General features: G+C 40.6%; 1 protein-coding gene across 7 annotated transcripts in view; it reads right to left on the minus strand.

Annotated features, from left to right (window-relative positions):
- Positions 1–12725, minus strand: part of PPFIBP1 (PPFIB scaffold protein 1) — a 178871-nt gene that overhangs the window by 40629 nt on the left and 125517 nt on the right. For 4 of the 7 annotated variants that reach the window (XM_048825799.2, XM_048825751.2, XM_048825741.2 and 1 more), the window contains exons 7-9: positions 3920–4012; positions 3266–3358; positions 1073–1187 (exon numbers count right to left, since the gene is read on the minus strand). In XM_048825799.2, the coding sequence (XP_048681756.1) occupies positions 1073–1187; positions 3266–3358; positions 3920–4012 (301 nt within the window). The remainder of the gene's footprint in view (positions 1–1072; positions 1188–3265; positions 3359–3919; positions 4013–12725) is intronic. The other 3 variants (XM_048825792.2, XM_048825784.2, XM_048825773.2) reach the window with 1 other exon arrangement.

The raw sequence follows: 12725 nt of genomic DNA on the forward strand, positions 1-12725 counted from the left end.
TGAAGCATATTTTACAAAAATAATGGAATCTCAGAAATCTTAAGACTGACTATAGCAAGTGTATGTTACTGAGAAGTAAAGTAAGAGCTGGTCAGAAAATGCCAATTATTTTTTGTGGCAAATTTTGAAGACAAAAAAAAACTTTTAAAAATCCCCATAATCTTCTGAGAAAACCCCCATAACCGATTTTTAAAAATTTTCTTTAAAAGGTTTGGGTTTCCAGTTTTTCACTAAAACTGGAAAATGTTGACCACAATGACAATTCTCCATGAAAATTCAGGTTTAAGTAGGACTCTGATAGGGTTTAAGTGGGACTTCCAAGTAGCGTAGGTAGGCCTTGTGCTCATGTCCTGAATTTCACCCAATTAGGCCTGCTCTACACTTAAAATTTTTGTCAGCACTCAGGATGGCCAACCCTCCAGGACTGGCCTGGAGTGTCCCGGAATCGATCTCGATCTCCGGGTGACTACTGAAAGCAATCCAGGAGATTTTAATAGGACATTTTAAGAAAATGATATATGTCATGTTGGGGAAAAAAAAATCTGGGACAGCTTCGGTCAGAGTTGGCAACCCTATCAGCACTGCTAAATTGGTCAGGCGAGTGATTTTCTTCCTTTACCCCTAAACGACTTAGCTATGCCAAGTCCCAACATAGATGGAGTTATACCCCGCCCCCAAAAAAGTCCTTTTGCCAGTATAACTTACTCCATTAGAGCAGTAAACTATACTTTTGCAGTTACAAGCTTCATCTACATGGGGTTGGGAGGTATTCCCAGCAAACCCTTTCTATTGTAGACAGGGCCTCAGAGTTGTAAACACTTGGTCACCTTATTTTAAAGCAAATCAACAACCTATCATTGTAGGTTTTAGGATTGCTTTGTGAATACTCGCCGAATATGTTAAAAGGAATAAACATGCTGGCAAAATGTGTAAGGAAACTGAGGTTTATAACGATGATTCCCTTATAACAATTGACAGAAACAATTATTTAAAACAGGTAAGGCATAACTACAACTGTGCAAAAGACACCTCTAGAAACCTCCACTTAACCGAGAGCCTCTTTTGTTCTTACCTCTGTCAGTTATTTCCACTCCTTCTCCTTTCATCTTGCAAACCAATTTTTCTTGTAACTTTCTTACTTCTGCTTCCTTCTGTTCCAATTTCTCTTTCAAAGATGCCAGTTCATCCTGTATAGATCCATAATCATTTATCCATGAGAAGAACAAGGTTTAAGTAGGATTTTAAAATATTTTTTACTATTTAAGTTAGAGATGGTTCCCAGTCAAAATTTCACACCTAAGAAGCCCAGGGAGAAGAGCCTAATCTGGTGCAAACTGTTATGGGCCCACTGAAATAATTACGTCAGCTGAGAATCTGTCCCCAAAACTTTGAATCTCAACTTTTGCAGTAAAGCTGCTATCTCTAACAGGATAGACCCTTCCCCTGGGTCAAAACAGCCCCAAACTTGGAAATAGTTTGGATTCAGACCAAATTTTCCATGCAAGTACCATCACCAATTTAAAATGTATGATTTTTTTTGGTCTGAATTAAAAGTAGCATCGGGGAAAAAGGGGTATTTCTTTTTAGCATGCACAAATAGTAAAATTGAAGGGGATGAGGCTATATGCTTCACGGCACTTTCACAGCACTTTGTATGTTCGAAGTGCTGAAAGTGAAATAGAGTTGCATAATAATTGAATCGTGCTATATTTTCGGCCTAGTATTTTATCATGTAGTATCCGAACACATGGGGTGTATGAGCTTACTGCATGTGTTTGAAGGCTAATAGGTGTTTTTTTCTCTTTAAATACAGCGTTGTCTCAAAACAGGCCATGAACAGTTTTATCAATACACACAACTGACTATGAAAGAAAATCAGTCATAATATTAAAAAAAAAGCCAAACACTCTGAAAAGCAATTCAGACAAAAAGAAAGAAAATAAGTCACAGGCAGTTTTAGCAGTGAGGGTCTAAATAAGGAAACCAACCAAACCTCATGGACATCATGGACATCTATGCTCACTTTCCATTCAGACAACATAGGATCGGGTCACTGCACCTACACAGGTTAGTTCACCTATAACTTACACTTTAGCAGGGTTTGCTATTGCAACACCTCAGCCGTGATTCGGTTTTGTAAACCAAAATCAAAGAGGGTGGCTTGGATATGGGTCCCATTTCACTGGAACACTCAAAGCTCAGATGGTTCTTGGGGTCAGATAAATGCTTCTGAACTGTATCTACCCCCATACACACTGACCCAGCATTAAATTTTGTTTCCAAACTTTGGGCCAAATTCTGCTCATCTGAACAACATGTCCCTTTGGCCTCACTGGGATTTCTTATGAGAATAGCTGGAATAGGATTTTACCCTTTGCGGAAGCATATTTGATAATTATAAAATGGCATTTGCTCAACTTTCTTTTTAAAAGCAAAACTCAAAATTGCCTTTGCAATTTCTAACATTTCTATTAAATCCTGAAACGGATATGCTAAAATGTAACATTTGGATTGAAATACCTTCCTGAGCTTCACTAGTGATTCCAATGTTTCCAGAAAAAAAGGCTTGATTTTGCATTCCCCAGACACTCCAAACTGGTACTGGTTTCAGAGTGGGAGGTTTAGTTTTACAGGACACGCAGGTTTGGGCCCTACATTCTTCCACAAATGTGTCCCTATCATAGAATCTTTAAGAGTTTTTAGTACAATAATTGAGATTTAAATTGGAGTTGCATTCAGTTTCTGATGCAGGGTACTTTCCCCAATTAACTCAACATATGGTCTGTTAATTTATTATGCTCATAATATTTGAGGAAGTTGATATATTACAACAATTATTTTCTTGTTTAAAAATACATTAACAAGCCTTTGGCAAGAAATTCATGTGAAATTAGTGTGTGAGTCTGTACTTCTATAAGCAGCTCAGTAAGAGCTTTTTCTGAATAATGAATGCAAGCTGTAGGAGTGAAAATTACCCCTTTGAAGGGGGATACTTTAAATTTAAAATAAAGTTGTGGGTAAACCACCCAAGGCCTGTGAACCACTGAAATCCCTGTAAAGTCCTATTTATGCCCTAAAAACAATTTGTTAGGAACATCTCATTTCACAAGGTTTAGTTTCTAGTGGGAAGAGCACACTGCATGTCAACAGAAAGTAATCAATAAAAAACACAGACAGCATGACAGCAAGATGCAAACACAGACCACAAAGCTGTGGTGCAGAAAGGATTCAAAACAGGCCCAATATTACCCACAATCTACTACACCTTTAATATCTGGCATTTTTGCTCCATCCGCTGCTTTTCATACTGCATCTGACCCACTTTGATTTTCATGCTAGAAAGTTTGGCCATTAAAGACTGGTGACAGAGATAGAGGAGTGAGAGAAAACTAATGATAGAAAAGAAACAAGGCTAGATAGATAACAGAATTCACAACAGAGTTAGATACTTAGAGAAATGGCATGCTAGAATTGCTCAGGTTACTGCTTTCTCTTCAGGGTAAACATGGATAATTTATAGCACATTTAAAAGAAAATAATGCTCAGTTTTCATCCCACCCATGGTCCACGCCTTTCTCATTACTAATGATGTTCCCTGATCCACAAGCATACAAATATCTAAACAGAATTTAAATAACTAGCTGCAAGCAGCAATCTTTGTAACTAAAGCAATGGTGCCTCTCAGAAATGGGGCTAAACCTGTGGCCCTGATCTGAACTCTCCTGAACTTCTGTGTTGAGGTTTGAAATCAGAATCTGATACGAAATTTGCAAATGCCTCGTCTGTTTTTTTAAAATGAGCATCACAAAAGCCCTCGATCTGCAAATTCCCAAGACTTCAGGATGTTTGAAAACCAGATAGAGTTCCAAAATTTGTAGCTTACGCCCATCTTTCCCCTCTTTCCCTCAGTGTAACTTACTTTGGTGGATTTAAGCTTCTTCTCGTACTGAAGTCTTTCATTATCCATCTCTCCCACTCTTAACCGTAATTCATTGATTTCCTGCATCAAACCCTGAGTGAAAGGAAAAAGAAAAAAAAAAAAAGAAATTCAACAAACAAAACAAACCACATAAACAACCATACATCAGTGAGAAAGTAAAGACAAAGCAATACCAGAAACAAAACAAAACAACCCACACACATTGTGCATACAGACACTTCAAAGTTCAAAATTAGGTCAGGACAAATATTCAAGCAACTCAGAGCTTGGTGGACCATCCATGGACTCCAATTCCAAGTTCCTACATTCAATACAGGAATGAAGGAGGGAAGCAGGGGAGGAAAAGGTAGCTTTCAGTGGCGGGTGTGCTCCCTATGTACACAGCGTCCCATCCCCCCCACCGCCGCCCCTTCAAAGCACCTTTATATTTCCAGAGCAGCATAAAGAGACCTTCATGCAACTGAGAATCAGACCCATGGATTTCCAGGTTTCCTCCTCAAAGCACCAAATTAATGCATGCAGGCAACAATCAGATGATTTATCAACTTTTAAGTAAAATAGCAGCCTGATCCTCCACCAGCCTGCACCTTGTGTAGTCATTTATACCTGTGACTAGAAGGTGCATGGAAAATGCTACTGGCTTGATTTGGTAGCATTTGACACCCATTTTGCACAGGTGTGAATGACAAGGAAATGGAGACTCTGTCCCAGTAACTCTTCAATATTCCTATGAAATTAGGTCTTGTTTCTGGTCCTCTCTATAAAATACAAATGGTAAAATAGTAGTCACCCAGAATAAAACCCCTCCAGTTATACAAAATCAAATGCTGGCTTCATAAAGGGTCTATATAAGCAAGTTACATTTAACTGAGGCTATACAACAAGATGAAATAGACCTATTATTGGAGAGCATTGAGAAAAGATAACACAATGTGAACCCAAATTATGCTCGTCTTATTTGTGCATGTAGTCCCAGCAGATGACATCCTATTATCAATTTTTGTGACCTATATTGTCACTGAAACGAATGGGATATTATTCATAGCGTTCCATATTTTTGGTCACGTTAAGTTAGATGGCATTGCAACATACGCCACGAGGGGGTGAATGCAACTGCCACCAAAAGGCTGAAATCCACATGCCTCGTAAGTAACAAAAGCTGCGGTGAACGCTGTCAAGTGTGTGCTTTGTGAACTCCACTGACTCCCCTTTTGCTTCAGAGCCAGGCTCACAATCCTAACCCTAATGGATTGGGATCGGACTTCTGCAAAGACTGCCATGCCCTTCCTGAGCTTTCCGAAGCAGCTACACTTCACCCGAAGTGATGCAGCTAGGGACAAGCAGGTTTCAACATTCTTGGGGGGACGGCGGGGGGGGAGAGGTAGAACATTCGGAGCAGCGGAATACCAGCTGTAGAACTCTTTTAATAAAGAGGTGAGACTAAACCCAAGGTTGACAGTGTTTCAATCAAGATTCAAGGAAGTATGCTGATGATTAAGGCTACAATTTGGTCACGGAGGTCGCGGAAACCGAAGGCAGCAGGGGGACCCTCTGGCTGAGCCCCCCACAGCTCCCCTCCACCTTGGGCTGCCGGGAACCCAGCCACAGGCAGAGGGGAATCCTGGATCTCCAAGCCCTTACAGGTGGTGGGGGGCCCCAGAGCTCCCGCCCCCACATCTGCCCAGTGGCTCCCCATTTTGTCATGGATATTTTCACGGCCATGTCATGGGCTTCCATGAATTTTTATTTTATTGCCCATGATCTGTCCGTGACTTTAACTAAAAATATCTATGACAAGATCTTAGCTTTACCGATGATTATTAACATCCCCACTTTACAGAGGCAGAGACAGATTAAGTGATTTGCCCAAGGTCAACTAGGAAGCCCGTCGCAGAGCCAGGAATTGAACCCAAGTGTCCAGTGCCTTCACCACCAGACTATCCTCTCAGATAAACTTCCAAACTGAGCTGTGAAACCTTTTGAGGACTCACGCATGGTAAGTACAATGAATTGGGCATCCTTTGTATCTGTATTTGCAGAGCACAGGGGAAGGAACTGCACTAGATTACATAAACATCCTCAGGTAGCTAAACCAAGCAGAAATGAGCAGCATGTGTCTTTGGACTCCTCAGCCTCTTTAGCACAGAACATTCACCACTGGGCAGAATGTCTCTCCCATGAAAGTAAACAAGGCATGGCCTGCTGGAAAATAACAAAAGGTATATTGAACTTGCTGTTTGGCAGGGGAAAACATTTCCCTGAGTGCTAAGGTCTGAAAGAAGCCTCTGGCTAGCTTTTTATTCATCATGTCTAATTTTGTTAGTTAATCCTGATCTCCAGACCAGTATTATATTTTGGCTAAAAGTGCATTCTTAAAATGCACTGTAGCAACTGTAATGCTGTTTCACCTGAAAAACACTCAAGAAAAATATATTAGCTTTTTTATGAGTCCTGGAAAACAGGCACAAGAAGATAGAAAAATGACTAAAACCTCCTAGTTTAACAACTTTCAAGCCCCAGACAACAGCATGGTGCTCTGTTTTACCAGTTTCTATATAAGGTGCTGCAGTCTACTTTCATCCACGCCAGTCAATGACAGGCACCCTTCTTAGGATATTTATGGGTAGCTGGAATGACTTGCCTTCCAACCCCTGTTCCAGATGTTCTCCACCTACTTGCCTTTTAGCTAGTTCACTGGTTATACTATGCTAACTACTCAGTGAATCTGAAGACCACGTAGCAATATTTTTATTTCTTAATGAAGATCAGACAAGAAGCAGGAGGCAGATAAATCTTACAGAAAAAGGGTAGGGTGGGGTTGGGGAGTTTATTCAACTTTTATTATCCTGAACCATGATTGCAACTTAATTTAAGCTATTTCTGTTGGTCAATCGGTACTTCTGGCAGTAAGGGTTAAATGGGGACCCTAACTGTGTCATTCACTAGGTTCTGGGAGCTCTAGCCTTTAACCTTGCTTCATTTGTAAGATGGTAGAATAAACCATCCTCCTGCCAAATGGGAATTAGGTTTATTATCCAGGACTGATGAGTCTTACAGAAGCACCCATGCTCTTTGGGAAGCTTAGTGGCACATCTAGCCCAGTATCAGGCAGCAGATCATTGTTGGGAATGGTGTATTACCGTGATTTCTGAGGGACTGGGTTGCTCCCCTGAACTGAGATGCAGTAACAGGAACCAGGAGCAGCACGTCACAGGCAGACCAGGCATCTCCCCATCCTATCGACTTTCACCACTTCTTGCCCTCTAGTTTTAATTAGCAATTGGGGCATAGTTTAATACAGCTGTGGCCCTCCCAGCCACTTTGAACCAGTTGATGCCTGTGTCTTTGGAGTATGCACTCTGCGAAACAGATTTGGTGTAACGCAGGGGAATATCTCCTTACAGAGACACAAATTAATGCCCTTGACAACAATACTGGGTCAATTAAGAAAGCTCAGACCATTTAAAATTGCAAATGTCAACAGTGAACCACAAACAGAACTGAAGAAGCTGCAATTCTGAACTGGTGGGAAGAGGATGGGAAGGAACTATGTTTTTGTGGTTAAACAAGGAACGGAAAAAATTTGCCACATAAAACAGCTCTTCTCCATCTACTTCAAAAATTTACAGTTGACTTGAAGGTCAGGGTATATAGCTACACCCCTTCCAAGTTAAGCTTCCGGAACTAGAAAGTTAATTAAAAGGGAGATCATTAAGAGTCTGTTAATGATCCCTATGTTAGCGTACAACTTTATAACTTGGCTCCACCTGGCACTTCCTTACCCGTCATCAACTTAGGGATGAAGTGGGACCTGATAGAGCATGTCAGTCTTCTTATAAACATACACAATTAAATACACTGAACTGTACCTTGCTCATGAAAAACGTTGAAGTTTTTAATCAAATCCCTGTGTCTCTGGCCTTAGATTTGTGTATTGCTTTTATCGAAATAGATTTGGATTTTTTTTTTGTTGCTATATGTTTGACTTCAAAACAACTGGCAAATAATCTAGTGTATGTCTGTAACTGATAAAGTTATTACTTATAACTTTATCACGAACTGTTTAACATTGAAAATACCAGAAAAAGAAATCAAATCCTTATTCAAAATCCCTTTAAAAATTTCTTCCTTCCGGTTAATTTAATGGAAGAGAAAAAAAAAAAAAAGAGAACTAAGAGAACTGTTAAGATGTGCACACAACCTCTAAGGGTAATATTATTGCTGTAAGCCAAGCATTTTCTCAGCCCATCCCCTATTGATAGTTATTGTCTTTGTGTGTCATGTCTAATATTAGATTGTAAACTCTTCAGGGCAGGAACCATGCCTTGTTATTTATTCTAATCAACTTCTTCCTACACATTTGGGTGCTGTCTAATTCATAATCATCACCATTAAAAATATTATACAACTATTGCAAAGCGACAAAACGAATTAAAGAACATCTATGACCACATTTCTGTTTTTGAAATATCACCCATGTGTTTTGCAGAAGAAAATTTAACAATTCATTTCCTGCCAAAGTATGTTATATATGAGATTATACTATAAATTACATTCCTTTGTCAGTTTTCCAAGGCAGAGAAGTAGGTTTATATAAAACCTTTGCATCAGCACACATGGGACAGACTACAACCCTGCACAGATGGGCCAAGGAGAAAGAGGGGGAATAAGCAGCCTCCGCCGCCCTGTTATGCATCTACACAGTGGGAAGCCACAATCCTGCTCTTTGCACTCCTTAGCTCTGCTCCCCCTCTTCTGTAACACACAGTGAACTGCAGTTAGCCTGGCCTCCTTTAGTAGGAAGGAAGGATGGTCATGTGGTTAGGCACTGGACGAGTGCTCAGATGATATAGATTCAATCTGCAGCTCCGCCACTAAATTCCTGTCTGACCTTGGGCAAGACTTGGATTTTCAATAGTACCTAACTTCCTCAGGCTCCTTTGAAAATCCCAGTCCATCTTTTCGTGCTTCAGTTCCCTCATCAACTGCTTGTGTTGTCCTTTTTTCCACCCTTTGTCTATGTTATTGATTTAGATTATAAACTTTTCAGTGCATGGATGCCCCGATGCTGATGGAGGCCTGTAAGTGCTACTCTAATACAAATCAGTGTAACAGTCCACGATCAGATTACTTCTGGGAACTGGTGCTAGTGCTTGCCACATCTGCACCAAATTCCCCTGGGTCTTCAGATATGGTGATGGAAAACCACAATATCGTCATTAGTCCCCGATCAAACGCCCAGTGAGATCAACAAGAATTCGATTAACTTCAGTGGGCTCTGGATCAAGCCTAGAGTGAAAAGTGAAACACCAATATGAGACGGTTTTCTGGAGAACCTGCTCAACGTGTATTTAACCTCTCCTCTGAAAACACACACACAAAAGGGTTAAAATGATAGCTTGGGCTAGGTGTACATACATGTCCAAAAGACAGAAGTCACGAAGTGCAGCTCTTATGCTCCAATCTTCGGCTCCCCCCCAAAACCTATGCAGTTCATACTCCACAGCTTTTCCTTCTACGGAGGACTTTCCATGGCAGGCTCAGATGTTGGGGATGAGGGTTGTTCGGCATGTAGCCTCTTGTCTTCCCACAGCACCCCCATTCCGTTTCCTGCTCATATTAATCATGCTCCTAGCATGAGTAATGGGAATGGGTAGCTGCTGGGGCACATTCAGGACATTTTTAGGCTGTGGGGCTCATCTCCCCCTACTGGCATTGGGGGATGCAACCTTCAACCATAGGAGACATTGCACCACTCAGAGATCAGGAATGCTGGAACAATTTGTAGAGTGGGGGTGCTGAGAGCCATTCAACCAAAATATAAATCTTGTATATAATGGAAACCACTTCAAGCTAGGGGGTGTAGCAGCACCCCTAGTTCCAGCACCTATGTCATAGAATCACCCCACACAGGAGTGTGGTGTTTGAACCTTGAAGGGAGGATAGTTTTAACTTCAAGTTGTGGCTCTGTAGAGGGTCATGTCTGGCTGACTGAACATCCCTACCTAAATAAAATTTCCTCCCATTTGGAAGGCTTCAAGTACTGCGAGGTATGTTTACCTAGTTATCCATACCACCACATTTGGACCAAAATGTTCAGCTTTGGCCATCTTCAAGAAAGATACAGTCAAGCTGGATAGAGCACAGCACAAAAAGATGATACAGACAGAAATACATGGAGAGGTTTTACCAGAGAACAGATTGACACAATTGGGATTATTTAATATAGAAAAAAATAGATCAGTACTGATTGAGTTACTGAAATTAATTACATCATAAACCTTGAAAAGCTACTGTATTTGAGAATACTGGACAGAGCCACTCTAGGAGACAAAGATTTAATTGATGAAGGAAATTATGCAAAAAGAATAAAAGGAAGTATTCATTTAAAGAGAAGCAGTGAATAGGGTAAACTAACTTCCAGTTGAAAGGGAAGCACTAGTAGTAGATTTAAGCAAAAATGGGATGGCTGTGTAGGAGTAAATTATTTAGCTCAATCAGTAATAAAGTCTGTTCTGTACTTTGGAGTAATCAACTATCTTCTTTGGAGGGCTCAGGACATTTTTGCTGATTGTGCTTTCTTCTGGATATGAAGTTTCTCTGTTTGGTTTTGTGCCTGTGAATGGCACAAGGGTAGGATTTTCAAAGCACTCAGCATTGGCCTCATTGAAATCAACTGACTGTTGACTTCAGTGGGGATAGAGTTAGGTCAACAATGAGCACTTTTTAAAATTCTACTCCCCAAAACTATAAAACACATATATGTAGAGTGGTCACCAACTCTTTACTGCCATGAAGGGCTAGCTAGCTCATAGAACTAATAAGTTCTGTAATAAAGCAAGCAGCTCTATGTTACCTTTTTCTTAAAAAAAGCAAGACACATTTTAGTAATAATTTATTAGTTCTGGCATGGATGTCCTGCAAATAAAACTACATTATTCTTAATCATCATCATTAATAATTGCATTTAAATGCAATTTAAGTTGAATGTTATTTTATTACAGCATCTTCTTTTTATTCCCATAAAAGACCACGATTAGGTATATTCGGAGGCATTTAAGAGAAATATTGGTATTAATAGCTGCCATGCAAGTAAGCCTTTTGCACAGAGTCTACAGCTGCAATGCATGGTGTGGAAAAGTCACCTCTTGATCCCCATACTGTAACCTCTTTTCCTGGAACAGCGCTAGTTCCACCTCCACTTTCTCCATCTGTTGTCTGAGTATTGCTATAATATTATGGAGTGACTGCAGTGCAGAGGGGAAATGAAAGAAGGGGATGACAGGAAAGACTGGAAAAAACTGTAATCAGAAGACACCCCCCCCCCCCCAAAAAAAAAAGAAAAAGAGTAAAGCAAAAGCACTGAAGGGTCAACCACTTCTGTTACCTGTTTCGGAAAACTTATTTAAGAAACCAAGCGATGCTTCCAAGCAGAGTCGGAGCAGAATTCAGTTTCAGCAATACGCATTTACTGTGATCATTTGGGTCAAATGTTGCCTCCCAAAAAAAAAAGCGCTCGCCATTCGTACCGATGTGTTTACTGCTCAGCGAGGTCTTTAGTTTGTAAGGATCAGATCACATTGTATCTTTTATGGTTTTTTTGTCTTAGGAAAGAATTTCACATTTTACTGCGTGTCACGGGGCTGAGTAAAGAACATTACAAGTTGGGGGAGTTCTAAGAACCAGTCGATTATAATGGGACTGACCCATCACAGCACTACCAATACTAAGAAGAATTCAATCTGCCTGTGCCAGATGGAGATTTTATTTCTACAGCACTGAGATGTATGGCACTTGTCTGAACTGGTTAAGTTCACTGCTTTTAGGCAATAGCAATCGTTCATATAAAACTGGGATCAGGCTGCAAGGAAAAGGCAACAGAACTCTAAGCAAGCTCTGCTCATAGCTCCACAGTAGCTAGATGTCTTTGCTAAAATGATGAACGTTGACATTTACATTATCATCATCAGCCTTCAGAATGAGTGCACTATTGAAGTTAATGGGGCTTGTCATTCCTCCCAGAACTACATTACTGTTTCTTTCTTTCCACAGATTCATTCACGTTTGGAATCCTACCTTTGCACCGTTAAGGGTAAGAAACTTAAAGTTTCTTTTTATAAAATCAGAGCTTAAAATGGCCTGCAATAACTTGTACAGCCACCGGAAGATTGTTGGCATGGTATAGCTCACCACTATGTGGTGGCTCAATTCACCCTCGCTGTTACCACATGGAACTGGGCTGGCCAGTTTGAGCCTTGTAGCAGAAAGCCACGGTAAGAGAGTCAGTTTAAAAATTAAAACAAAAAAAGTACAGGTACTGTGCATAACAAGCCGCATGCTGAATGGCTTAACTCTGGTGAACCTCAACAGAGAGCTCCATCTTCCAAAAAGAAATTAAAACACACATTTGTTGGGCTCATTATGGGCGTGATTGTGGTAGCCTAAAGGGAAGTGCTACTGGGAGCTCTGGGTGGCATTCTGTGTTCAAAAAATGGTACAGATTTTGCAGTGAAGACAAGACCAACAGCTCTCCGGAACACAGAGGCAACATACTCATTTTTAAGTTGCCACTTCTTAGCCCATGTGCAGCCAGAGGAAGGTGAGTCATGGGTTGCAATTCTGCCTGCCCTTGATTCAAGCCGTTCATTGTGGGAAGGGCTCTATATATTCATCTCCTCGCCTCCCATCCCTGTGCACCCATGTAAAAGTCTGGCAGAATTCAGACCTAAGTGAATATCTGCTGGCATTTTGGATATCTGACACTCATTTCAGACTCTGGGTGAAA

Source organism: Caretta caretta, chromosome 1 (assembly GCF_965140235.1).
Source record: "Caretta caretta isolate rCarCar2 chromosome 1, rCarCar1.hap1, whole genome shotgun sequence".
NCBI lineage: Eukaryota > Metazoa > Chordata > Testudines > Cheloniidae > Caretta > Caretta caretta.